General features: G+C 40.2%; 4 protein-coding genes and 2 non-coding genes across 7 annotated transcripts; 2 read left to right on the plus strand and 4 right to left on the minus strand.

The window, feature by feature from the left end:
- The first annotated feature begins 2,395 nt into the window (after nt 1–2,395).
- On the plus strand, nt 2,396–10,306 carry nek4 (NIMA-related kinase 4). 2 transcript variants are annotated; one of them, XM_050039016.1, is made up of 16 exons: nt 2,396–2,678; nt 3,525–3,791; nt 3,885–4,082; nt 4,168–4,275; nt 4,631–4,785; nt 5,012–5,147; nt 5,895–6,569; nt 6,651–6,701; nt 6,810–6,959; nt 7,344–7,508; nt 7,758–7,824; nt 8,118–8,230; nt 8,434–8,525; nt 8,652–8,869; nt 8,948–9,084; nt 9,580–10,306. In XM_050039016.1, exons 1-16 carry the CDS (start codon nt 2,592–2,594, stop codon nt 9,676–9,678), a joined length of 2,718 nt encoding a protein of 905 aa, XP_049894973.1. In that variant the 5' UTR covers nt 2,396–2,591; the 3' UTR covers nt 9,679–10,306. The 2 variants fall into 2 exon arrangements, with proteins under 2 accessions (XP_049894973.1, XP_049894974.1); XM_050039017.1 differs by having other exon boundaries at nt 8,951–9,084.
- A 141-nt stretch (nt 10,307–10,447) lies between these two features.
- Nucleotides 10,448–11,882, minus strand: spcs1 (signal peptidase complex subunit 1). Its single transcript, XM_050039023.1, has 4 exons — nt 11,718–11,882; nt 11,123–11,182; nt 10,943–11,029; nt 10,448–10,737 (listed from the first exon to the last, which is right to left on the minus strand). The coding sequence occupies exons 1-4, from the start codon at nt 11,751–11,753 to the stop codon at nt 10,612–10,614; spliced, it is 309 nt and encodes a 102-aa protein (XP_049894980.1). The 5' UTR covers nt 11,754–11,882; the 3' UTR covers nt 10,448–10,611.
- A 284-nt stretch (nt 11,883–12,166) lies between these two features.
- Nucleotides 12,167–17,278, plus strand: glt8d1 (glycosyltransferase 8 domain containing 1). The gene is made up of 9 exons (XM_050039021.1): nt 12,167–12,546; nt 12,707–12,805; nt 12,951–13,161; nt 13,317–13,434; nt 13,538–13,622; nt 13,814–13,926; nt 14,043–14,209; nt 14,386–14,498; nt 15,951–17,278. Exons 1-9 carry the CDS (start codon nt 12,531–12,533, stop codon nt 16,133–16,135), a joined length of 1,107 nt encoding a protein of 368 aa, XP_049894978.1. The 5' UTR covers nt 12,167–12,530; the 3' UTR covers nt 16,136–17,278.
- A 97-nt stretch (nt 17,279–17,375) lies between these two features.
- Nucleotides 17,376–23,683, minus strand: gnl3 (guanine nucleotide binding protein-like 3 (nucleolar)). Its single transcript, XM_050039018.1, has 15 exons — nt 23,595–23,683; nt 23,325–23,383; nt 23,023–23,163; nt 22,742–22,861; nt 22,571–22,651; nt 22,341–22,476; nt 22,115–22,218; nt 20,283–20,433; nt 19,965–20,052; nt 19,654–19,831; nt 19,401–19,543; nt 18,815–18,951; nt 18,319–18,464; nt 18,015–18,084; nt 17,376–17,927 (listed from the first exon to the last, which is right to left on the minus strand). The coding sequence occupies exons 1-15, from the start codon at nt 23,680–23,682 to the stop codon at nt 17,827–17,829; spliced, it is 1,743 nt and encodes a 580-aa protein (XP_049894975.1). The 5' UTR covers nt 23,683; the 3' UTR covers nt 17,376–17,826.
- LOC126386859 (small nucleolar RNA SNORD19) lies at nt 19,270–19,344 on the minus strand. The gene has a single exon (XR_007569553.1). It is a non-coding gene; the product is annotated as a small nucleolar RNA SNORD19 (small nucleolar RNA).
- Nucleotides 20,558–20,691, minus strand: LOC126386861 (small nucleolar RNA SNORA47). Its single transcript, XR_007569555.1, has one exon. It is a non-coding gene; the product is annotated as a small nucleolar RNA SNORA47 (small nucleolar RNA).
- Nucleotides 23,684–25,297: the final 1,614 nt, after the last annotated feature.

A 25,297-nucleotide genomic window follows, 5' to 3' on the forward strand; every position in this document is an offset into this window, starting at 1 on the left:
CTGGAGATCTGGATTTGATCCAGAGGTAAACACACAGAAAGAAACTACAGACCCGGTGTTCAATACTAATATTAGCCTTTAAGACTACTATTAGGGACTGTTCGTTATTTATGAAGGGGGAGGAGTGGTGCAAAAAAAGAGGGAGGCCTGTCAAATATTTTTTAAGCATTGGGGAGGAACTTGTTCTTTCTATAATTATTATTTTTACGGTTGCATTTTGTTTTTATTTTACAGCTGCCTTCCAAACCCACCCGCCAAAATGATACCATTTGTCAGCTAGAAACCATAAAAACAAATATTATTGTTGGGTTTTCAAATTCCTTGGACACATCATGTGTTACAAACCCTTCCATCAGAAAAAAAACAAACTTAGTTATACTTATACAACATCACTGCATCTCATTTAAAATTTGGCCCAAAATAAAGCTTTTGCACAAACTAACCACTAACTGTCTTAAACTTTTAACTTTGAAGCATCAAAGGATACGTTTTAAAAACCAGTGACTCGTTTATGGTGGAGGGAGGGTCATGCATTTTCTGCCAGGCTCGAGACCATCCCCCCCCCCCTTCCTCTGACAAGTAAAAAACAGTCCCTTAGTAGGTTGCTGGTTGTAGAGGTGGTAGTTGCTGCAAACTTAATTTGATTCCAAGAAGGTTTTCTGTGGTTACTGCCTAACCCTTCATCCAGCAGCAACAATTCTTTTAGGCTCATTCATTCATGTACTTTTGGTGTTTTTATCATGTGTCATGCTTCACCTTCAGCGACAACATCTTGTCTTTATCACATGCTACACATCTGTATACCCAAGCTTAACTGAATCTTTGTTTTTGTCTTATCCGCATCCTATACCTATCTGTGGACAAGTAGGTGCAATATTTGTAATATATTTCATAACAGAAGAAATCCACCAAATCCAACCAAAACCACTTTCATTAATTTATTTGTGACTTCTCTTCAAAATAAAACCTAGAATAAAGCCCACAAAAACTAAATTCTCCTTCTCCATTCACCCTGCCAGGTGCGAAGGGACTTTGGTACACAAGCTTGTGCGGTCTCAGCTTGTGGTGGTCTTGTGCGCCATCTAGTGGATTGCATGTCCCTAAACAGGCAAGATCAATATGGCAAGTCTAAAAACAACTGGCTGTCAATAATAGTATGCAGACACATTGAGTTGCACTTTTTAGGCTAAGACGTGTTGGTCATTTTTATGGCAGTAAAATGTTGATATATTGGTGTTTTGTTCTTGTAAAAGGGATTAAAGGACAATACTGTCTGTGGCAGTCGATGTATGTAATGACCATTTGCTATTTTTTATAATCTCAATTCCCTTACGATTGTTGCTAGTTTCATGGCAGACATTAGCATGTCATGGCAGAAAGAGTGGCCCACAGGTGTGATTCAAAACTTTAACCACTGAAAGTTCCATCTCATATAGGCCTACCCAGACGAAAGGAAAATTCAAAATGAGATCTTTTATTGTCCAGACTATTTCTCCTAGTCATAACTGAGCTCAATATAGCATTGTTATAGGATTTTGACCATTTTCCATTACTTCCTAAATTCAGCTCCTGAGAAATAACCCTCCTCTTCTCTCAGCCCGAATTTAAGATCTTAAAATGTTCCTTAACCTCTTTCACTGCAGTAATCTTTATTTGTCTGAAATAATCAGCTGTTGAGATAACAGTAAGTTCCAAAAGAAGACTTCACTGGCTTATAAATAAGCCTGCACAATTTTAGAAATTTGTCTTATTGACCAAATTCACATCTCAGTTCTGTGTATTTTATCTGTTTTAAGAGTTGAGAAACCTCTAAGAAGCATATGAGCACATAAAAAAACAACTCCTGCTCATTTATTATTTTGCTTCTTATTTCTCCCAATGCAGTGATTTAAGAGAAGATCTGAAGTTAGTAATCTCCAAATAAGAAGCTGATTTATTTCTGACGAGACAAAGAAATGACTATTGTGAGCAGCAAAGTTTTCCTCTAGGTAATGTAGGCTAGCAGTTCCAGGGTCTGGTGGTGTGTGTGCTGGCTAAATGAAAGGGAACCTGGTTTAAATTACTGATTACACCTATCTGTGATGTTAATACACCCAGGCAACTTGCTTTTCCTGCCTTGACAATTTACAACAACTTGGCATTGTACGATTCCAGGTAAGAACGCAGAAAAAAAATTATTTAACTTCACAATTTTACATTTGTAAATAAAGAATTTCTCTGGTAAATTTATAAGGAAATGACCTTTTGTTGCAGCTTCTTGTGATAGAGCGTCGCCCTGCTGTCTACCTGCCCCCGTTGGGGGCGCTGTGGTGCGCACACAGTAGTTTTTGGACCCTCCCGCTCTCCTTCCTCGACACTGAGCTGCCAGTTGCCTAGTGACGAAAAACTGTCGACTGCTGCTGATTTCCTGCGTTTTCAAAATCTCATCGCTGGCACTGTGAGCTAGCCCGAAGTTTTCCCACACAGATTTCATACGTTTATCTTGTCTTTACTGCTGGAAGATGGGACGAAATAAAACCGTTGATATCTTCGTGGCTGTCGAGTAACGTTTTCAGTGTTTCAGGTCGCGGTATGAAGCGTTTTGATGAAGGATGAATAATTATCTTTTCATCAGGGTCGTTGGGAAAGGGAGCTATGGGGAGGTGAACTTGGTGAAACACAAAACAGACCGAAAACAGGTGAGAAACAAAAAAGTATGTGTGGAGTTCAGTAACTTACAGCCCACAACTGTTAAAATAATTAACGTGTAGATTTAACAAGTGTAACGTTAATCGCTCGAAACGTCATAATAGCAGGTTTGAGGCTAACAGTTACACAGACCAGCTAGGCTTCAACCAGTTTAAAGTTAGCTAAAGTAGGCTAAACATGACGGGTTTGTTTATGCTCTTTAACGTTATATTTCAGATTTATGGAAGAACAATCATTTTAACACATCTAAAGAGGTGGAAGACATGACGAAACAAAGTCATATGTTAGTAAAGATGGTGTATGTTGGTATTTACAGAGCAATAACTCTCAGTTTGACCGTTGTTTGGTGTCTGCTGTTGTCCCTAAAGAGTCCTTGAAGGGTTTGAGACAACAGGGACACTTTATTTTAACTTATTTAACCTTTAAAACGGTAGCTGGATAATTAATACTTATGACCATCCTGGTGACCTGTAAAGAAGGTTTTGTAGTTTGAGCATAAGACAGAAAACATGAATTATACCCAGTGCAGGGCTCCTATGTCAGTGTTTCATAACTTGAGAAGAACTCATTAATATGTAGATCACTATCATTGACAGGGTTTGTGAATCTCTGGTCTATATCACTTATTAACTTTTATAAATTAATATGTTAATGTAAAACTAACTAAAACTGAACTTAATTTATTGCAATCTGGTTGCAAATTCTTCAGCTTCTCCACCATATGGTGACTTTTCCCAAGTGTATCGTTTCTAAATGTGTTCACAAATACAGCTTGACAGACATGTACTTTTCTTAATTCAGGGAGTTTGACTGTGAATTTTTCCTTTTTTTCCCAGTATGTTATTAAGAAGCTGAATTTAATCACCTCCTCCAAGCGGGAGCGGCGTGCTGCAGAGCAGGAGGCGCAGCTTCTCTCCCAGCTGCGACATCCTAACATTGTGACATACAGGGAGTCGTGGGAAGGAGATGACTGCCAGCTGTACATTGTGATGGGCTTCTGTGAAGGCGGTGACCTTTATCATCGACTCAAACAGCAAAAGGGCGAGCTCCTACCTGAGAGGCAGGTGGTGGAGTGGTTTGTCCAGATAGCAATGGCACTCCAGGTACAGATTGAAAGTAAAGACCAGGCAATGTCAGTTTATTTTCTTTGAAAAGTATGCAACACATGAAGTCACCGTTGTGATTTTGCTTTGCAGTACCTGCATGAGAGGAACATTCTTCACCGGGACCTTAAAACACAGAACATCTTCCTGACTAAGACTAACATCATCAAAGTTGGGGACCTTGGCATCGCACGAGTATTGGAGAATCAGAATGATATGGCCAGCACACTCATAGGGACCCCTTACTACATGAGCCCAGAGCTCTTCTCTAATAAACCCTATAACCACAAGGTAATTTGGTCATCTGCTCTCACTCTGTTTAGTTATTTTGGACCTGTCACAGGAACTGTCTTACAAATTGATGTTTTTTTTCTAGTCAGATGTATGGGCCCTGGGTTGCTGTGTGTATGAAATGTCCACACTGAAGCATGCCTTCAATGCCAAGGATATGAACTCATTGGTTTATCGCATTGTAGAAGGAAAGGTGGGTTTCATCTTTTTACATTTATTTTGATATTCTGCTCTGGTCAGTCCTCTTTTTGCAAACATATGTAATTTAGTGTTTGTCATTTCCTGAGAGTGTCAGAAGAGGTCAGGGACATATATTTTAGACTGAAGTTGGGAATAGTCTTGTCATCGTCCCCAGTAACCACAGATAGAAAGCTCTTATGAGGGGATATTGATTGGTAACACTAGCCACCTTGATCAACAGTTTAATAATTGATGCTCTTGTAGTTAATACAGTACATTATTTTTCTGAATCCTAATAATAAAAAAATAGAATTTAAGGCAGAATAGTTTCACAATAACATGACATTTTCCTCTTTTTTTCTCACCAGCTGCCTCAGATGCCCAGTAGGTATGATCCCCAGCTGGGAGAACTGATCAAGAGCATGCTGTGTAAGAGACCTGAGGACAGGCCTGATGTTAAACTTATCCTCCGGCAGCCCTACATCAAAAGACAAATTGCTATGTTCCTTGAGGCCACTAAAGAGTAGGTGGCTCTGACAGCAGACTGCTGCTTGCTGTGATTACTAATGTCTGTAAAGCTTTATATTTACATTTCATTTCTTGCTGTGTATACTTGAATTGGAATTATTTTCTACTGTCAGATCTTCAATTCTGTCACTGTTTTTTTTTTCTTCCACAGTGTACTGCCAGCATTACATAGATTGATAAATCTTTTCTTACATGTTTATGTTTAATTGTGTTTTTACCAGAAAAACTGCCAAGTCAAGAAAGAAAGCTGTGGGTGGCAGTGGTGACTGTAGGGCCAACAGTGGACCGTCTGTGGTGTCATCTCAGCCAAAACCTGAGAGAAGCCCCCAGCCTGAACCTATAGCCAGAGTGAAACGGGTGAGTGAGTGGAGAATATCAAATCTGATTCAACACAAATAACTTAACGATAATATTATTTTAGAATATTCCTATAGTAAGTCATGATGTCAGTCACTCAGTATTGATTTACTCTGTTGTCACTAATCAAAATGTATCCTGTGACTTTCTATTGCTTATATTATTTCTTATGATAGATGAATAGTAACATGCAGGTATTTTCTGTTACACTCAACAAAGTTTCAGTATAAGCAAGAAGTTTTTGATTTGACTAGTTGCTTGGCATCATGTCTTTTGCTGCATTTTATTTTGACAACTTAGTTGTTATAGATGTTGACATGAAATGCTCTCTTAATCTCTTATTCTTCTTAATGGACAGTATCATTTGGCCACTGAGATATGGCTGTAATGGAAATGCAATGGCTAAACCTGAACAGCGGTTATGATTAATCCTAACAGTGGGCTAACAGCAATATGGACAACTGGTATCAGTATTTGTGAATTTAAAGGAATACTTTATCATTTTGTATCAAGGTTTTTCAAATCACCATGACTAATCTGAAATAAGTTCCATGATTCTATATTTATTCTCACAAGGTGTGTGTAAATTTATCGTGGTTGTGAAAGTAGTAAGATGTTAAAATGGTCCAGTGGATTGCTCCAATTACTTTTTAGTTGAAGCTGTTAACCCAAAGTTCTTCATTTCTGATGTCAGGAGGGGAATTGTCAGTGTTGTTTATTATGGTTTTTGTTTGTCTTCATTGCCAGAAAGAAGAGAAATCACAACAACACAAAGTTCGGAACGGCATCGCAGATTGCACTCCAATCCAAACACCTCTGCCACCCAAACCCTCCTCACCTGATGCTCTCAAAGCCAGCTTGGCATCCCTGGCAACCATCAGCAACATTAATATTGATGTCCAACTGCAGGAGGAAGAGGACCTGATGAATAGACAAGTGCAGCGGCCCCAGTCAGTTGTGTCACACCACAGTGCAGTCAATGAACCTGTGACTCACACTGTGCACAAAGACAGCAAGGGAAGAGTGAAACCAAATCCGTCTCCCCCTCCTTCCCCTGTTAAGCCCCCCCTGAAGTGTGTATCAGGTGTTGGCAGTCGGGGTGCCGACGAGAGGAGGGCATCCAGTGGATTGTTAGACGTTCATCCACAGGGCGCACCACACCCTGTGGATACATTTTCTGTATGTGGGGGGAAGCGGATGTCAGATGTGGATGATAAAGAGGATACCATGGAGTTACTTAAAGAGGCTGATATGCAGAACCCAAAGACAGAGGTTGCTTCTAATGTCCCTGAGAGGAGATCTGCACACAAATCCAATGCAGAAAATATCGGAGGGCTTGTGGACGTGAATATGGACAATAAAAATGATACTGTGAACCTTCTTAAGGTAGCTCGGACACAACACCACACCTCTGACATCCAAGTAAGTGCTCTATAGTGGTATCTCTGTGGTGTTCTTATATGATGTTCTTTTGTTTTTAAATGTTAATTTATGTCTTTGTAGGAAAGCCTAGAATCTACTGAAAAGCTGTTAGAGCCGTTTCCTCCAACAGTGGTGAGCATTAAAATTCCTGTACTCGTTCTGTCAACTCCTGCCAGAATAAAGCTCATTATTTGTCTTGTATTTTGCCACAGTGGAAAGAGTATACTTGTGTCTGTTTAGGAGCCAGTTCAGGAGGAATGTCCCTCATCAGCCAGTAAGCCGGGTCTGACAAATCCATGCCAAACACCCTTGTACTTCTCATCAGAACCATCTATATCACAGCAGCACAAAGGGAGAGACATAAGACGGACACATGGGGATCAGGACAAGGTAAAGCGATATAAGGAGCTAATGTAAGGAAATTTAGGAACTTTAAGTGCAAGGATTGTTGAGCTTTGAATCCAAATATAAAAAAATCTTAAAGTAGTTTAATAATGGGATTCAGTTTTTCCTAAAGGCTAGTGCCTCACAGGACAACATGGAAAACATTGGAGAAAGGTTTTTGCCCTCATACGTGCTGTTTTTGTCAAACTGACCATGTTGCATTCGTGGACATGGACACTCAATTAATTAATGCTGAGTTCAAGCCAAGATAGGATTTTTTGAAATTTCCTCTTTAACAAGTACATTTTGACAAATATCACACTTAAAATAACACAATAATCAACAGTCAGCAGGGTTGATTAAATTCAATTTTTTTTTGTCCTCTGTTAGTCCAAGGTGGCTGCTCCAAGACCTTTACCTCCACCTCCTGTTGAGAGCATAGCTGTGGAGGGGAGGAAGAGAAGCAGGAGGAGCACAGAGAGCAAGAAAGCCAGTGTAGCCGCAACCTCTGCACCAGTTAGTTCCTGTAAGGACGGATTCCTACCACTGCCACAGGTGAGAGTGCTCATCCACTCGCAAATGAGTGTATACAGCCACATTACTGAAAGGGCATGCATATTTGTGCCTGAGACACATTTTATGTGTAGATAAAAGAATAAGCTGCATCAGCATTTCTGCAATTTTGATTTGAGGCCATAGTTTGTAGAATATTATACTGAAAATTAAATATGATACAAAACAAAATCGAAAATAAGCAGATGCTGTTTATCAATCACAGAAAATGCGGGTCAATTTTATTTTCAGGATCGTCCTCTGTCTGCCAGAGAGAGAAGAAGACTGAGGCAGTCCCAGGAGAGTGTCAGCCTGCCAGGTACTTACTGTCTTTCCTAATGAAAACCAGAATTTATAGTTTGAACTATATAAAAAACAGTATAACTGAAGTTCCAGTAGGCTTGAATAGAGCAATACAAAATAACAAAGCAGTAATCCTAGAATATGCACATGTTTATATATACTATACACTTATTACAGGAAACAAACATGTATGGGCACATTTTGGGTCAAATATTCTGTACATTTTTAGAAATCTATTCAAACAGCAACAAAAAAAGGAATTCTTGATAGTTTACTTTTTTCTTGATTACTTTTCTGCTCTTTCCACAGTTGTTTATGTTGTAAGAAGGGCGTCTTATGATGTCACTTCCACCAAGGATGAGCACTACAGCACTCCAGATACCAGATCTGTTTCAGACTTTATCACTAACACCAACAGTAAGGTACTGACACCCCATCACTGTGACATTCAGTTGTACTCAACACGGTCGTTAAAAGGGAATGGCACTTTTTTAATGCCTGCTGGTATGGAGGGGAAAAAGGCTGGTTGTGCCTTGGGAGGTTAATCTGATCATCTTACAGTGAATTTAAAGTAGAAATCTGTTTCAAAACATCTGTCGCAACAGTTTGATGTGTTTTGTTACAGCAGGATAAGTTACCAGAGCGAAGGTCAGATGAAGACGAGTGCAGCTCATCCACAAGTTCCACAGAACGTTTAGACGGAGACTGCAGGGAAAGGTGAGAGCATTCACAGGAGAAAATAACTCAACTCTAATCTAGTTACCGTACTGCTTTGCTATTCATAATATCAGCTCTGGAAAGTCTGTGTTAACACATTTGCTGTGTCACATTGCTTGACTGCAGGAAGACGGAATCCAGCGACATGCAGGATTTAGTCCACATGATGACCCAAACTTTGAGAATGGATATTGGAGACGGTGTGAGTGAGGTGGACAAGGGCAGATTTGGCTCTACTGCATTGCCAGAATTCAAACTGAACAGAAAGTACAGAGACACCCTGGTGCTTCATGGGAAGGCTCGGGAGGAAGCAGAAAACTTGTCACTTGGTGAAATACCACTAGGTCAGATACTTAAATTGAACTCTCTTGTCATCAGTCTGTAATTCTCCACCGTTATGTTTAACCAGCTTCTCTCTGCAGAAGGCTCCACATCTGGTCTGGCCAAGATAAGGAGAGCCATAGAACACCTGAGAACAGATGTGGTGAAGGGACTGGGGGTCAAGCTGCTGGACAAAGTCCTGGAAATCATGGAGTTGGAGGATGACACCAAAAGAGAAGTATGATTTTAAAGAAGTAAAACACACCACACCAGATTTTATATACTTTATCTATACCCATGATTTAACTGAAAATGTTGCTGAAAATTGTAGCAACTAGGTAGTTAAGTAGGTAGGAGCTTTGATCATTTGTGCACAATGCTTTGCTAATACTCAGGGATATTATGGTTACATTGGGCACAAGTTACACACAAAAGCGACTCTGATTTTCTGATGCATTATTTAAGTTAGGTTGGACTTCTGACATCCAAAAATAAACAGAGCTACAAGTTAAATAAGTTAGACTGACTTCTTAGTTCAAAGTGATACCAGAACTTTAAGATCAAGTTGTAAATTCCATCCATATCACACATTAGAATAGATCTATTTGCCATATTAATGTGTGATTACTTTGTCTGTGAAATTCAAAACACAGGTTGTAACTCAAGCAGAGTTACTTCAGCTGTCCTTTAATTCCAAAATGATCACACTTGATATCCCTTTTTCTCACTGCAGCTGTCCCTTCGTGACCAGATGGGGGATGAGAAGTACCAAGCGTATGCTGTGATGGTGAGGCAGCTGAAATTCTTTGAGGACATTGCCATCAAGGTTTAGAGAAAATTCTGTATGTAAGGGAGTGGACACATATGCATTTCCATGACACCACCCATGAGAAGAGGCAAGCATCTTGACATATCTTAAACAGGAAACTTTGTCATTGGGAGAAATGTTTCAGCTTTGAAGTAGAAACTTGTATGAACTGACAACCCATCAATATTGTTCACAAAAACCATTTTTTCCTGTCAAAACACCATTGTGCTTGTGTGGCACTGCCACTTTCTTCCTTCTGCTTGCATGCAAATCATCACTGATGCCTGCAGGTCCTGTTGTGGAATTGTCACACTGAAGCTGCTCTTGTGCGAGCAGTCTTTTGTAAATGACTGTGCAGTTTTTTAACCTTATTTTTCAAACACAGAATTTGTAATGGTTCCTGTAATTTTCATATCTATGCAAAGATTTTAGGTCATGTTATAGCACTCATCTTTCCACTTTCTGTTGTGGATAGTTATTATTTATAATGCAACCTAGAATATAAGTAATTGTTATGCTGTATCTTTGAAGACACTAGTCTGCTGCTGTATTTTATTTTCTTAAACACAAAATAATGTAATGTAGATGCACTGTAGATATTAACATTTGAATCTTTTCTAATAAATACTAAATGTTTTTTGTTCACCCTCAATTTCCTTAATGTTGGGAACCTCAATAAAACAAACCTGCCACTGAAAAATAGAAAGGTACTAATTAAGAAATGCATTTTTGTACACATTGACATACTAAGTCCTGCAGATTAACCCCAATTCTAAACAAATGAAACAGCCCATTTATAAAACAGAGTATCTGATGTTTATTATGTGGACACAAGTATTTCATTGACTGACAAACACTATAAGCATGTTTTCTTTTCAAATGTGAACCGTGAGACGAAATTCAAAAGAGTTTCTGATATAAAGGATGTATTCACAGTCAGGCAGGGAGCTTTCTGATTTATTTGTGTTTCTTCTTCTTGAGAGTTTCCTGAGGTTTTTGGCTGGGCTCCCCACTGGTCTCTGGTATAACTGGCTGCCAGGACAGAGGATTCTTTCTGTACATGGGCCATGGAGGCAGGGTCAACTAAAGACAAGGACAGAAGGAGAAGTAATCATATAATGTTGGTTGGTATTCAACCACAAGAACATGAGCCACCAATGTGCAAGAATTTTGTCTAATCACCCTTGCACACTGACAGACACCTCAGTTAATTATCTCGGGTGCACAACATATCTAAAGCTGTTCATTTCCCACAAACTAAACAGCAAAACAAACAAACAAAACTTACCACACAAGACACAGCAAAACCAGCCAGGACGATGTACACTGTCCATCCGAACTGCTCAATGATCAGACCATACACGAATCCAATCACCTTCAAGGACAAAAATGATATCAATGAACCTGACAGTGTCATTATAGTGGGATATTTTGATTAGCTCGTTTGCATGTGTCAAGGTGAGATTACCGCTGAGATTAGAATTATTCCTTGGAAAATCTGTTCAGCCAATTTCTGGCCTTTATAATCCTGAAACACAAGGGACAGGGAAACAACAATTAGACAACATTAACAACACAAAATCTGTGTGCAGACTGAGGTTAGGAGGGTACTGGGTCCATCTGTTCAAAATAAGTACATTAGCTGGTGCGGCCTAATAATGATAACTTTGTTTAATGTTGCACTAACCTTAGGATCAAGTTACATCACGTTGGAGTGATGAAAATTAACTTACTGACAATGCTATCATCACAAGAACAAGCTAACGGTGCTTAACTGAAGATGTAAGTTAGACAAGGCAAAATATTAGCCAACACCTAACAACAGGTACATTTCCTGTTTGATATGTGACTCTATTAAAAGCTGCAGTGGTTCAGAAACATTGTGTGGCAGGTTAACTTGCAGCTTGTAAGGATGTGATAAAGTGAGCTAGCAGCTGTTAACAATGTAACGTCGTTGTAACCACCGCACAAGCTAGCTACAACCGTTAGCTTGATAAAATGGCATGAGTGAGTAGCTAGCATAACTCTGCGGCTCCGCACTAAATGAATTTATCGTCTCTTACCATGTGTGAGGGAATGGACTTGAATATAGACAGCATCTTTCCGCTTAAAAATGAACAAGCATACGGACAGAATTTGGTGTAAACGGTGCAAACCGAAACAGTTTGTCTTCCGGTTTTTAAAAAGATACGTCGTGTAGTGAAGGACCCGTCCGGCTGCTCATCAGTGCATGCATCAGTGTGTTAGCCGTGCAGCTTCACAGATCTATAAACACTGGGGAGTAGGTGAAGTGCGCCATTTTGTTGACTCGTTCGGGTTGGTGTTAGCGGAAAGCTTTGCCTGCCTGAATAACTGCCTGTCAATATGTGCAGCGACTTTTAGCTATTATAGTTTAAACCCACATTTTTTCCTATAATCACAGTAATTTAATAATATATAGCTAAAGAAGTTAAACTAACATTTTTTTTGTATTTAGTGGAAACAGCATGCTACTGCAACTTTACAAACAGGCAAACGCATGGGCAGCTATTACGTGCAATCACAATGGCGGATAAACTTGTTGATGTTGAGTTGGCAGTTTGGCTTCAGCGTGAATTACTTCAGCAGTGCTATCTGGTTTTATTTTAATAACTAATTGCACCTGCACTGCATATATTTTAAATTTTAGCATATGAGCACAGTTCAAAGCCACTCGTTTGCTGACGGTCCCGTTGTGTTTCAGTGCGGTCGCCACGCATCGGTCCAGCAGCAGCCAGAGTTCACCTCAGTCCACATTAGCCAGCCAGCTAATTCATCTCTGGCTGTGAGACTTTTACCTGTTTTTATATGTTTTTTTAATCAGACGTGTTGTTGGAGTGGATGAGGCCGTTGTCATCATGACACTGAGGAAAGGTGAGTCAGTGTGGAGGAAGCATGCCTGTCATCATGACTAGATAGTGCAGTGTGAATGGAGAAGGTCCTTACCGCAATACTGAGGCAGTTTCTTCATTGACTCTTTTGGCCTGTTGCACCACAGCTATCATTGATACCAGCTTGTCATTGTGTCTTTCAGTAAACGTGATCATCCTTGTGCTACTGGCTGTGGCCTTCCTCATCATAGTACAACGAAATCTTCTCAACCTCAGTGATATTTTACACAAAGAAAACCCAGGTATGTTGACCTTGGTGCTGGGGGAGAATACTGTGTGTACCTACACATGGGGTTCACATCTTCCTCAGAAGAACAAGTGTAGTATTGTCAACATCTTTTAAACCATGGAAGTAATTTGTGAAATCCTAAATATGTGTGTACCCAGATGCAGGTATGATTCTTCCCTTTGAATCTGAGCTGGCTCCGGACCTCAAACAAGAGACCGTGAGGAAAGGAGAGGAGATCCCTGTCCTCATCACCGCTGCTGAGGAGAGACTGGGAGCTGTGATCGCTGCCATGAACAGTGTCTACCAGAACAGTAAAGCCAATGTCGTCTTCACCATAGTGACTATGAATGACACAGTGGAACACCTCAAGTAAGACAATGGAGCATTTCTGCATTGTTACACCAAGCATACCATTATATCCCTTTGGCCATTTAATGCATAGGACTTTGTGAAATGTCAGTCATTTGATTTCAGTCACCATTGTTGGACTCTAACACAACCTTTTCTCCTCGTTTTACCAACAGTGCATGGCTAAGTAAGACACGGCTAAAAAATATCAAGTATAAGATCGTCATTTTCAAGCCTGAGCTCCTGAACGGGAAGATATCTAAAGATCCTCAGACGCTGGAGGCTACCAAACCGGTGAGACTGCAGAATGTTTTATCACTGTCCCAGAATAAATATTCATGCTACTCTTTACAAATGTTCGTCTCATGCAAACTTTGTTTAAATTTTTATTTTCCAGTTGACTTTTGCCAGGTTTTATCTACCTGTATACATACCTGAGGCAGAGAAAGCTATCTATTTGGATGATGATATCATTGTACAAGGTAAGATAAAGGAAGAGAACTACCTGGGCCACAAAATTAAAGAGACTGTTTAACAGCTATTTGTCATTCAGATAGTTCATTTTTAATGCACCTAATGCATAGTTTTAAACTATACATGTTGAAACAGTAAGAGAAAAGGTTTTATAGATGGGAGTTAATGGATGGATTTTGCCTGTTGTGTTGGATCTCAGGGGACATTCAGGAGCTCTATGACGCCAACATCAAATCGGGACATGCAGCTGCTTTTTCTGATGACTGTGATTCAGCATCCGCTAAGGGCATCATTCGAGGGGCTGGAAATCAGGTGGGCCATTTCTTGCATGAGTTTTTTAGTAAAGGAGTAAGTAAGAGTGTCATAATGTTAAATGTTTCCATGTGAATATGGTGACTTTTAATTAAATAATGAATCTTCTCCAACAGAATAACTACATAGGTTTCTTGGACTTCAAGAAGGACGCTATCAAGAAACTGGGAATGAGGGCCAACACATGCTCCTTCAACCCCGGTGTCATCATCGCCAACCTGACTGAGTGGCGGAACCAGAACATCACCCAGCAGCTGGAGCACTGGATGGAACTCAACACAAAGTATGTTACTCACACCTGTGAAAAGATGGATGAATATGAAGCAGTCTGTCTTGCTAAATATACAAAAACTGAAGGCAAAAATCTGGATTTTATTTCTCTGTTTTACATTAATTAAACAAAAAATGTAATCTAGTGGACTCTTTCTGTTCTTAAACTTTATTTGTTGGTTTCTTCAGGGAGGATCTGTACAGTAAGACACTGGCGGAGAGTATCACCACCCCCCCACTCCTCATTGTTTTTTACAAACGTCACTCCGCGATCGACCCAATGTGGCACGTCAGGCACCTTGGTAAGTTCTGCTTAGTTACTAGAAGACATAAAGAGTTTATTTTCAATAAGCCATAGGCTGCAGATCAAATTGATTTTATGCACGGACAACCCTGTGCAAGGTTTTGTTACACTCCCACACATCACAGTATCCACAATACTGGACATATGAGTATTAATATCTATAAACAGACATCTGCATGCGTTTGTAGAATCTTTAGGCATAGGGAAAAGATTTTGGTATTGGAAGTGATATGGTTTTCGTTTGTAGTCCGAGTAGCATCGACTAATCAATCATGTCTGAGCAAGCTTTAGCTTTTATTAGTGTATTTTTATATATTTTTATTATATTTAAGATTAAATGCATTTATATGCAGATGCCTTTCAGTGGTAGATGTCATCTCTCAACTCTTATTCCATTCTTGTGTCTTAAGTTGCTTATTGAACTGTAAACATTTACTGTCGCACAGAAGAGACAGTCTTGGCCCAGATATCTGCTGGCTACTCCAAAACCTCTGAAATACTGGCTGTTGTCCCCAGAGGCTAACTCGTCATCAGGCCAATAGCCAAAGGGTTCTGAGATCGTATGTGTATATACCCAGGACTTGTACTGCATGAGTGTTTGAGAAGCTTTTATAGTTTGCAAAGAAAAGGTTCAACATTTTGACAGATATGACAGCATGTAAATGTATGTAAATGGTAAACATTTTCTTTAACAGACTTTGGGGGTTTTCTAGGTATTTTTCTGTTGTGACAGCATCTAGTCAGTTGAATTTCACTAGCAATCACAACTTGACCTGTACAAATGCCGCATTTTTTGCGCCCTAAAATCCATTGCTGTCTATGTGGATGCATGGAAGGTGCCCTCAAAAGCGAGAGCAAAACTGTTGCAGTGCGAAAGAGTTCCCAAGTGCCTGTTTTTAGGGCACGACAGCTGCAATCTGAGATAAAAAGTTAAAGATGTAAAATGCAGCAATGAGCACTGCATGTCATGTGACAAGAAACAACCAATCACAGCCAGCAGATAACTTCCATTTCTTTAGTAGATATAAGTCAGTGGTTAATATAAGGAAGAAGGTGATATTTTAGCACAGAACTAACCAAAGCTTTACACTTGTCCCACAGACAATGTTTTAATAAACCCCTAAAAAACATCTGGAAGAAGAGAAGCTTCAAGCCTTAGATTTTGGGGAAGTAGGCTATGATATGGTGATGGTTGAGGTTGCTCAGCAACATCAGGCACAACCTGCCTCTGTGCCCTTTAAAGTTGGCACAGAGCGCCCAACTTCACATTTTCCAGGTGGTTAAAGATGTGGCATGTGTCCCAGCTCTTAGGTAGCTCTGTTCTTTGTGAAGGATGCCAAAGTTTTCAGGTTAATTTTTGTTTTCATGATTTTAATGTTTTGAACAAAAAAACACAAGTGACAGAGTGACTTAAATAAATTATCATATGATGGCAAACCTTGTTTTACAGGCACTACAGGCGCTGGAAACCGTTACTCCCCCCAGTTTGTGAAAGCTGCCAAACTCCTCCATTGGAACGGACACTACAAGCCTTGGGGGAGAACGTCCTCCTATCCTGACGTGTGGGACAAGTGGTTCATTCCAGACCCCACAGGGAAATTCCATCCTGTGCGAAAACACACGGCGGATAACTAGACTGAAAAATTGTTTTCTGCAACTTTTTTGAGCAGCCAAGCCAGCCCTGTCCCAGCAGGACCACGCCTCGCCATATCTCAGGAACTAGTAAGGCCTTTTCACTTGCCAGCCAGTACATGAGTCTTGTCATCACTCCAGACATGTAGACCTGTGTACTCTCACATTCCCTCAAACACACAGAATTGACTTTTTTCCTTTTATCCAGTGTGTTACTGTTGCTTAGAGCACAAATATTTTACATTCTTTAAGTTTACAAACTCAGTGCCCTTGAGATTGCTTTGACTTGCGCTTCTCAAAAATGTTCTGCTAAACTGTTAAAGCAGATTGTTACACTTAAGAAGCGAAGACTGTTCACCTCCCTAGCAGTTTCATCCTGAATATGATTACAGATGTGTTGCATCTGAAGGGTACGACCTTAATACATGTGTGCATCACTCCCAGTCAGCAGCAATGAGATACCATGTGACAATGTGCCAAAACAACCATGTACATGAATGAAGTAGGTTTGTTTACATGCAGCTCAATACTAATTTACTTTACTTACATTCTAGAGGAGCTCAGTTACCTCAGCTATAATGGTGTAGCACAATCAGTCCAGCAGTTTGTTTCAAACATATTTCCCTGTTATCCCTTTAGTCTGATTAGTAATTATGTTAGCCGTGCAGATGCCTCGCCATTACCTCAATTCAGTGATTCCTGTGGAAAAGTCGTTTTATACCTTATTGCACATACACTCATCAGGTCCTTTTAACAGTGGTCTGTGTTCAGTGCAGCATTTCCATCACAAAAATGCTGGAACTCCCTCTTCCATCACTCCATTTTCACAAATGAATTGGTTAATGGTGCGCCGCCATTTTGGTTTGTCTCGCCTATCAGTTACAACTATGCCATAAATGAACACTAAGTCAGTACTGTACTGCCTCTCATGCTCAACAGTGTGGGTTTTAATGATTTTATATGCAGACCACTAAGCAAATTGCACCTCTGCAGAAACTGAAGAACATGATGTTTGCACAGTATTCTCATGCTTCGTATCCCTTCGGTCAGGATTTTTATAAGCATCAAAAAGCGTTTCTCCTTGCTGGTGTAGATATTTGTCATCCTTTGTATATTACATGAAATAAAACATTTCTATCATTTAAATTTTGTAATTGTATTATTTAATCATCTGTGTCCAGTTTGTCGTAATACATCATGAAAGGGGTTTGAAATACAAGCAGAGAAATGACAGAATAACAGGTTTAAGCTTTGTAGAGGGTTTATTTATAGTACGTCGTCTATATACAGTGTTCTGCATGAACACAATAATACAAATGACCTCTGGACATTTAAAAAGCAAACTTTCACAAACAACATCTGGAGGAAGAAGCCAGCAGATATATACATGACCACTTAATAGATAAAGTCCATCTTCTCGGCAGGGATTTGTCCCAGACAACCAATTCAATTACAAACTGAAACATGTCTAGAATAAAGGTTAGTCCTTGTCTGCAATCGGTCTCACTGTGTTCCAGACTCAAAGTCTGAAAGAAGGGCACAAATGCCAACAATTAGGCAGTGGCTCTCAGACCGCGACCCTGAAATCAACTTTGTCATTAGCTGGTCAAAGGCAGCCTTCACAATGATTCTTGACATCAGCGTATTAGTTTATGCTGACAAATCCAGGTCTGCATGTTCTGCAGACGGAGAGCTCATTTAAAATCTGTGTTGAAGTCATAGGCATCATCTGTGGTGGCTGCAGAGAGGTTGATGTCAATAGGGACAGACTGGAACTGCACATGGGCTGTTTTTTCTGGAAGACAAGGCAAGATGTAAGAATACGGTTTAACAAGTTGAGATTTAGTAATAACTTCAAGGACAGTTTGAAAGCAGAACTTACTTGTAAGAGGCGCTTTCTGTGGTTCCTCTGGTGCTTCTGTTTCAATCGCCTCCTCTGCAGTTTGGTGAGGCTGTAAGAAAAGCAGATGGTTCAACTATTTAAGTCCAACAATCCTCAAGATACACACAGTGATTTCAATAGGAAAGTTCCAGCCAACAGGATCAGAGTTGGATTAGAAGTCTTCATAAACAAATCAAGACTTGCATTTTTGTCCTCATTTCCAGGAGACCAGGCTGCTCGCATTATTTGAAGCAGCTGTAGTGTCTGGCAGTTTTCCCAAAAAAACAACTACATCTGTAGTTACCTCATTATTCTCATCATTCTGCTTGGCTTCTTCCTCTGCAGCTGCAGCAACAGGTTTTTCTTCAGAGATGCTGACACTCAGCAGACCTGCCGTCGGGCCTTTGGAGGTGAAGCTTATACTGCTGGCCTCATTGGGGAATTTAATACCTAATAAAGCAAATGTTTTCAGCATTACAGACAGAAGTGACTACAGTCTTTCAGTGGCAACAAAACATTGACGAGTCTAAAGACCAATTATTGGCCCCATTGGCCATGTTAAGAATATCAGTTGATACAGCTGACTGGCCTTCAGTGCTTCTGTATTTTGGAGCCGTGCACTCTCCCTAACACTTGCAAAAAAGGGGCCTGCAAACTTCACACCATACTGCTACAACATCAAGATGGCGCTGGGGGTCGGCGGCCTGTTGCAGCAGCTCTGACTACTTGAATTTCCCCCCTGTGGGATCAATAAAGTATATCTTATCTTATTCAAAGAATCAAATTCAGCAAGCCAGTACCTTTTAGAGTTTCCTCGTTGGCTGTTTTCAGAGTGTTTAAATCCCAGCCATTCTGCATCTCAGCGACAACGGCATCAGACATGTAGGAAGGGAGGCTGTGGTTCTGCGGTGCCTTACAGTGGTAGCTCAACTTGGCTCTGGGGAGACATCAAATAGAGACAGACTTTTGTGAAATCAAGTAAGACATAGCATTCCTACTCCACTTAATAAATTTACGTTAGCCGTTCCACCAAACACTTGAAATATAGTACCCTTCGAGCCCATACGGACATGTACCTCAACATAAGATCTGTTTTGCATTTCCACCACAAATAGTACTGTCAGGTTTAGGCAGGGTTGTTAACAGATCCATCTACTACTTTTGACAGCCGAAACCCGAAAATAACCGTTCTAATGTGAAAAGAACTGATTCAGACTGTTTGGTGGAGACGAGGTGCTGTCTGCAATTATCTTGGCACAGTGTTAGGATCAGAGTTGGATTAGAAGTCTTCATTGTGAAATCCAGACTTGCGTATTTGTCCTCATTTCCACACTGCTGTGCTACAGCTTCCCCCTTCCCAATACTTTAGATAACACAAACACTCACCCTGTCCAGTCAGCAAGGAAAGCTGTGGCTGCCTGCTCTGCGTTGGGGACTCCACCCTTCTGCAGATATCCGCGCTTTTTTGCCAACATGGTTAAAAACTCCAAAGAGTTTCTGAAGTTGGGGACATTATATTGAAGCATGAGCTGAAACCATGACAACACAGGACATGATTATTAAATCCATTTCATTCACACAAGAGAACACCCAAATCCATTACTCAACACATCTCTCCTGGGATGGGAACTCCTCCTACCTGGCTGTGGTCACACTGTTTGAGCAGAGTCCTGACAGCCTCCAGCACACTCTCCTGGCCCTCGTCCACCTGCAGACTCCTCAGAGCCATGGAGGCTGGTGGGTTCGATGGTGAAGCCACAATCCCTGGGCTGTCTATTAGCTTCACATTCTTCAAGATATGCACCTCCTGCATGGATCTGAGGGGACGGTAACAGGCAACATTTGATAACTGGAACAAGCTACAAAACAGGAGGCCTAAGAAATATGCTGATTACAATGTTGTACAATTTGCACTGTGATACTGTGTTTTTATGCTTATTTCTCACTCACTTTGTGATGCCTCTCTTGACGCCGGCATTACAGGCAAGGATCCCCTTAATACTGTTGATGAGACTGCTTTTACCCACATTAGGAAAACCTGAGGGTGAAAGGAGATGGCATCAAAGATGAGCATTTGGATTATGTAGTCTGAGCAAATTTAAAGACATGAACACAACAAGAATCAATACAGTATATCTATAACACAGAGCTGCACAAGGCAGTGAAGGATTTAAAGTCATCATAGAAATCAATGCTTCATTAAAATCCACAGCTGACTTGTCATGTCAAATGAAATGCAGTTTTGTGCCGGAAAGAAAATGTGCTTACCAACTAGGCCCACTCTGAGAGGAGTTTCTTTCTGTATGGTAGCAGTGTAACTTGAAAGGAGCTCAGAAAGAGAAGTGTTTCCAAAGCATGCTGCAGCTCTGGATCTGTCCAGGACTTCATTAGAGGCCACTATCCTGCTCTTCTTGGCTTGCTGATGAAGACACAACCAGACAAGTAGAATTACTTTAAAGTACCGTCCACAAATGGCTGATGCCTCCTCCTGCTGTCAGATACAGCATGCGTGTATTAGAATTTTCTTTGTAAAAAACACAGTTGCTTTGTTCACAAACACACACACGAGCTCTGCTTATGACAGAGCCACTTGATTATGTGGTTTGTGTGTTACTCTTGGAGGTTATAACCAGTTATAACAGCACAGCACAAGCTGCTAAACCTTCTCAGTCCTCCAAACTACAGCAATGTATAAACACTAAATCAGCAGGAGTTTGTAGTTAGTAATAAACACATCCAAACAGTGGGAGGGAAGAAGTGGTAAACACTTCACCTCCTGCCTCAAGTTAAAAAGTTGGATACTATAGCTTTAACCCTCAGTTACTGATAGCTGACCCCCTCACACATTTGCAATGCAACTAATTTAAATTCTAAAAATTTAAATTTTAATTATATTGCAAAAAGCTGGATGAGGGTGAACACGTGTTGGTCAAAAAAGAGTTTAGTTGATTCTAAAAAGAGGGTCCCTGACCAAAAAATCTGTTCAACAGTGCTCATATACACACATCAGCCACTTTAGTAGGTACACCTGTTCAAAAATTCTTTAACGCAGATAGCTAATCAGACAATCACATTGCAGCAACTCAATGCATTTAGGCATGTAGACACAGTCAAGACGACCTGCTGAAGTTCAAACCGAGCATCAGAATGGGGAAAAAGGGTGATTTAAGTGACTTTGGATGTAGCATGGTTGTTGGTGCCAGATGGGCTGTCTGAGTATTTCAGAAACTGCTGATCTACTAGGATATTCACACACAGCCATCTCTAGGGTTTACAGAGGATGGTCCAGAAAAGAGAAAATACCCAGTGAGCAGCAGTTCTCTGGGTGAAAATGCCTTGTTGATGCCAGAGGTCAGAGGAGAATGGCCAGACTAATTCAAGATGATAGTAAGGCAACAGTAACTCAAATAACCACTGGTTACAACCAAGGTCTGCAGAAGACCATCTCTGAACCAATAACACGTCGAACCTTGAAGCAGATGGGCTACAGCAGCAGAAGACCACACCAGGTGCCACAATTGAAATGGGTTCACCAAAACTGGACAAGAGAAGGTTGGAAAAACATTGCCTGGTCTGATGAGTCTGGATCTCTGCTGCAATGTTAAGATGGTAGGGTCAGAATTTGGTGTAAACATGAAAGCATGGATCCATCCTGCCTTGTATCAACGGTTCAGGCTGGTGGTGGTGGTGTAATGGTGTGGGGGAGATTTTCTTGGCACACTTGGGGCCCCTTAGTACCAACTGAGCATGGTTTAAACACCACAGCCTACCTGAGTATTGTTGCTGACCGTGTCCATCCCTTTATGACCACAGTGTACCCATCTTCTGATGGCTACTCCCAGCAGGATAACGCACCATGTCACAAAGCTCAAATCATCTCAAACTGGTTTCCTGAACATAACAATGAGGTCACTGTGAGTCACAATGTTTCCAACACCTTGTTGAATCTATGCCATGAAGAGTTAGGGCAGTTCTGAAGGCAAAAGGGGTCCAACCTGGTACCAGCAAGGTGTACCTAATAAAGTGGCTGATGTGTAAAGCGTTACCTGCTGCAGTCTTAACATTTGTTTTTTGATCGCTGACATGTAAAATGCTACTACCATTGTTCTGTCCTTGATCTGTGTTGATGCTTTGAACGCCACAACTGGAAACTCCTGTTGTAAACACTGCATCCACTTCTGCACATTTTCCTTTGGTACCAGATCTACGACACAGGAAACCAAAGAAAAGCAATTAATTTTCATTCAAATTCACAACACACCACAAACCCTGCTCACCAGTGTGTGCACTTGACTGTTAACATGGCAGCGTCTCATGTCCATTTACCTATTTTGCTTAACACCAAAAGCAGTTTCTTGTTGCCTTCCCTCTGCAGCACCGCCTCCTCCACCTGTGGACACCTGCACCCCAGTGGATCACGAGCATCGAGGACTTCTATTACTACATCAGATGCATCGATTACCTGAGAAAGTAGAGAGGGAAATCAGGTTGAAGATTATCAGGTGGCAGCCATTCCAATATCTACAGTGAAACAGTGTGGGATTGTGAAGTTTTACCTTATTTAATTCAGAGCACAGATACTGTTTTGAGTTCTTGTCGAGGGCAGACTGTTTCCCTGACTGCTTTCCAGCCTCATCCTATGGAAACAACACCAACAAAAAGTAAAAGTGAGTCAATGGAGGAGTAAAGAAACAATTCAGAGCTGATGGATTATTTCAGTGTTTTACCTGCCGAGCTTTTTTGGCCCTGGGCTCTGTGTCTTTACTTGCAGCCTCCCTCTCCTTTTGCCTCTTCTGGGCTCGCTCCTCTTTTTTAGCCTGTCTCTTTCTCTCTTTTTCCTCCTCAATCTGTAAAAACAAAAATGTTTATTGAGTATAACGTCACAACAGACAAGAACAAAGACACTTAAAAGCAATGTCCATCTTAGCCAATTTGAAAAGTGACACTACATTTTTACAATGCAGTTGTTATAGTGCTGAACTGTATTAAAAGAGCACATGATGCCAACCTGCAGCCTCCTCTGCTCTGCCTCCCTCAGCACCTCCTCTTTGAAGGGAGCACTGTTGGGCACTCCGGGATCTTTCTTCACTCGTTTACCCACTCCTTTCTTCTTTGCATCTTTTCTTAGCTTTCTGTTGTGCTCCCGGACCTAAACACACCACACCAAAATGTAACTCAGTTTATTGTGGACCTTAAAGTGAGCTCAAACACGTTATACATTAAAGTCGCAGTCTCATCTCGTTCACACAGGCCTCATCGACCTAAAACTTTTATCTTTAAAGTGCTGGGTAATAAAGTCAAGACACTCACCTTCTTCTGTATCTTATAGCGTTTGGAGCATGAGAGCCGCTTACTGGCTTTCTTTAACTCTGAAGACAAAAGATAAAACAGTTAAACGTTAGCTGAATAGTTAACGTTAGCTACAGACGAAGCTAAAGCAGAATTAGCACAGGTGTCTGTTAGACTGAGTTACAGTTAGTTCATTAGCCGGCTAGAATAACCGAACAATAAATACCTAAAAACAAGTTATGTTTAATGAGTTCACTTATTAAATAAACGCCGCTGTCACAGTTTACTTACTTGGTCGTTTCATCGTGAAGCTGCTGGTCTGCCAATGTGACTGGAAGTGCTCTGTACCGCACGTGGAGGAGGAGGGAGCTAGCCTCATATGACGTAATTTCCGCCTTTGTCAGCGCCAGTTTCGCCACCTGCCGAGCTGGAGTAATAATACATGCTTATCATTTATCTGGTAATAGAGTATTCTTAACAACAACAACAACAACAAAAACTTAACTGTTTTAATTAACGTACCATTTAATCAAGTGCAAGGGCTCCAGGTTGTGTCAGATTTTTCTCTGAAGAATTAATTGGTGAAAATAATCATATGGTAAACTGATAATTGAAACATAATTTTAAGACTGTAGACTGACTTCTGTTTTTTATTTGTTTTTCTTTCTTTTATTTTATTCTATTATTTGTGAAATACAAAAAAGGAAAACATCTTTAGCTTTAGCTAGTGCTACTTTATTTCAAGATATTTATTACAATATTTAGATTTCAGAATCAGTAACTTTTTTTTGTTTTGTTTTGTTTTTTTTACTACCTAGGTTGCAAAAGTCAGGAGACATAACATAAAAAACGACTCAATATAATAATGATAATAATAATAATAAAGTTTAATTGTATAGCACTTATCAATACCAACTTTACAAAGTGCTTTACACGTAAAATCATAACAATATAACTCACACACACACACACACACACACAGACAGAGGAATAAACTTGTAAGAGCAATGGATAATTAAAAACCATAACTATACAAAGGAAAAGTTTAAAAGCAATGGGTGACTTTTAAACCAAAAAAGAGCAGTGCAAGACTTAAGTGCAATGTCAGGAGTAAGATACAGTGACTCATGATTAAGAATAACAATAAACCTTGAAAATATAATGAGAAATTAAAAAGAGTCATAGGACAGCCTTTTGATCAAAAATAAGTCTTTAAAAAGAAGACACTGATGTCTCACACCAGAGTTCCTCAAGCAGGTCATTCCACAGCCATTGAGCCCAAACAGCAAACGCTTGGTTCCCTTTAGTCTTAAGTATCTGCCACAGTACTTATATTTATATTATATTTATATCATTATAGTCACATATTGATTGTTGTATATTACAACATAATAGTATGAACAGTTTTCAACGGATCTATTTGTTGTTAATTTTGATATTGCATATGATGACTCAGACATGCAGCTGTAATTGTCTTGTTGAGAACAATGACGATGACAATCTGTTTTGACCTCTTGTATACTGCAGTATGCCAGTAAGCCCTGTAATCCACATGCTGTATACACACATAGTATAAGTATGGACCACGTGTGTGTGTGTATCATGAAGCTAGATGCCACACTGGGTTTTGTATATCTGGGACTTCAATAATTGCTCAACTGTCACATTTTCACACAGAGATGCAGAATTCTTTGTTTGGGCATTTTACAATAATGTCAAAGCTGTTAAACAGTGGGTGCTCGCACTGGGATGAGAACAACAAAAGTGAGAAACATCTGTTAAGATATGGCCCATAACTAAACTGTTGCCAACCTGTGTCTCATTTACTTGTCGATGCATTTTGAATTCTGTAAGTGATAAACTATTTTGACCTCAGCCCTAACTAAAGTAAATCGTACCAAAGCTGCATGTTATAGCCTACTTTAGATTTGTGGCGACTGGTAAATCTACTTTTAGACTTTGACAATGGTACTAACATTGATGATAAAGATACA

This window comes from Epinephelus moara, chromosome 24 (assembly GCF_006386435.1).
Source record: "Epinephelus moara isolate mb chromosome 24, YSFRI_EMoa_1.0, whole genome shotgun sequence".
NCBI classification, from domain to species: Eukaryota; Metazoa; Chordata; class Actinopteri; order Perciformes; family Serranidae; genus Epinephelus; species Epinephelus moara.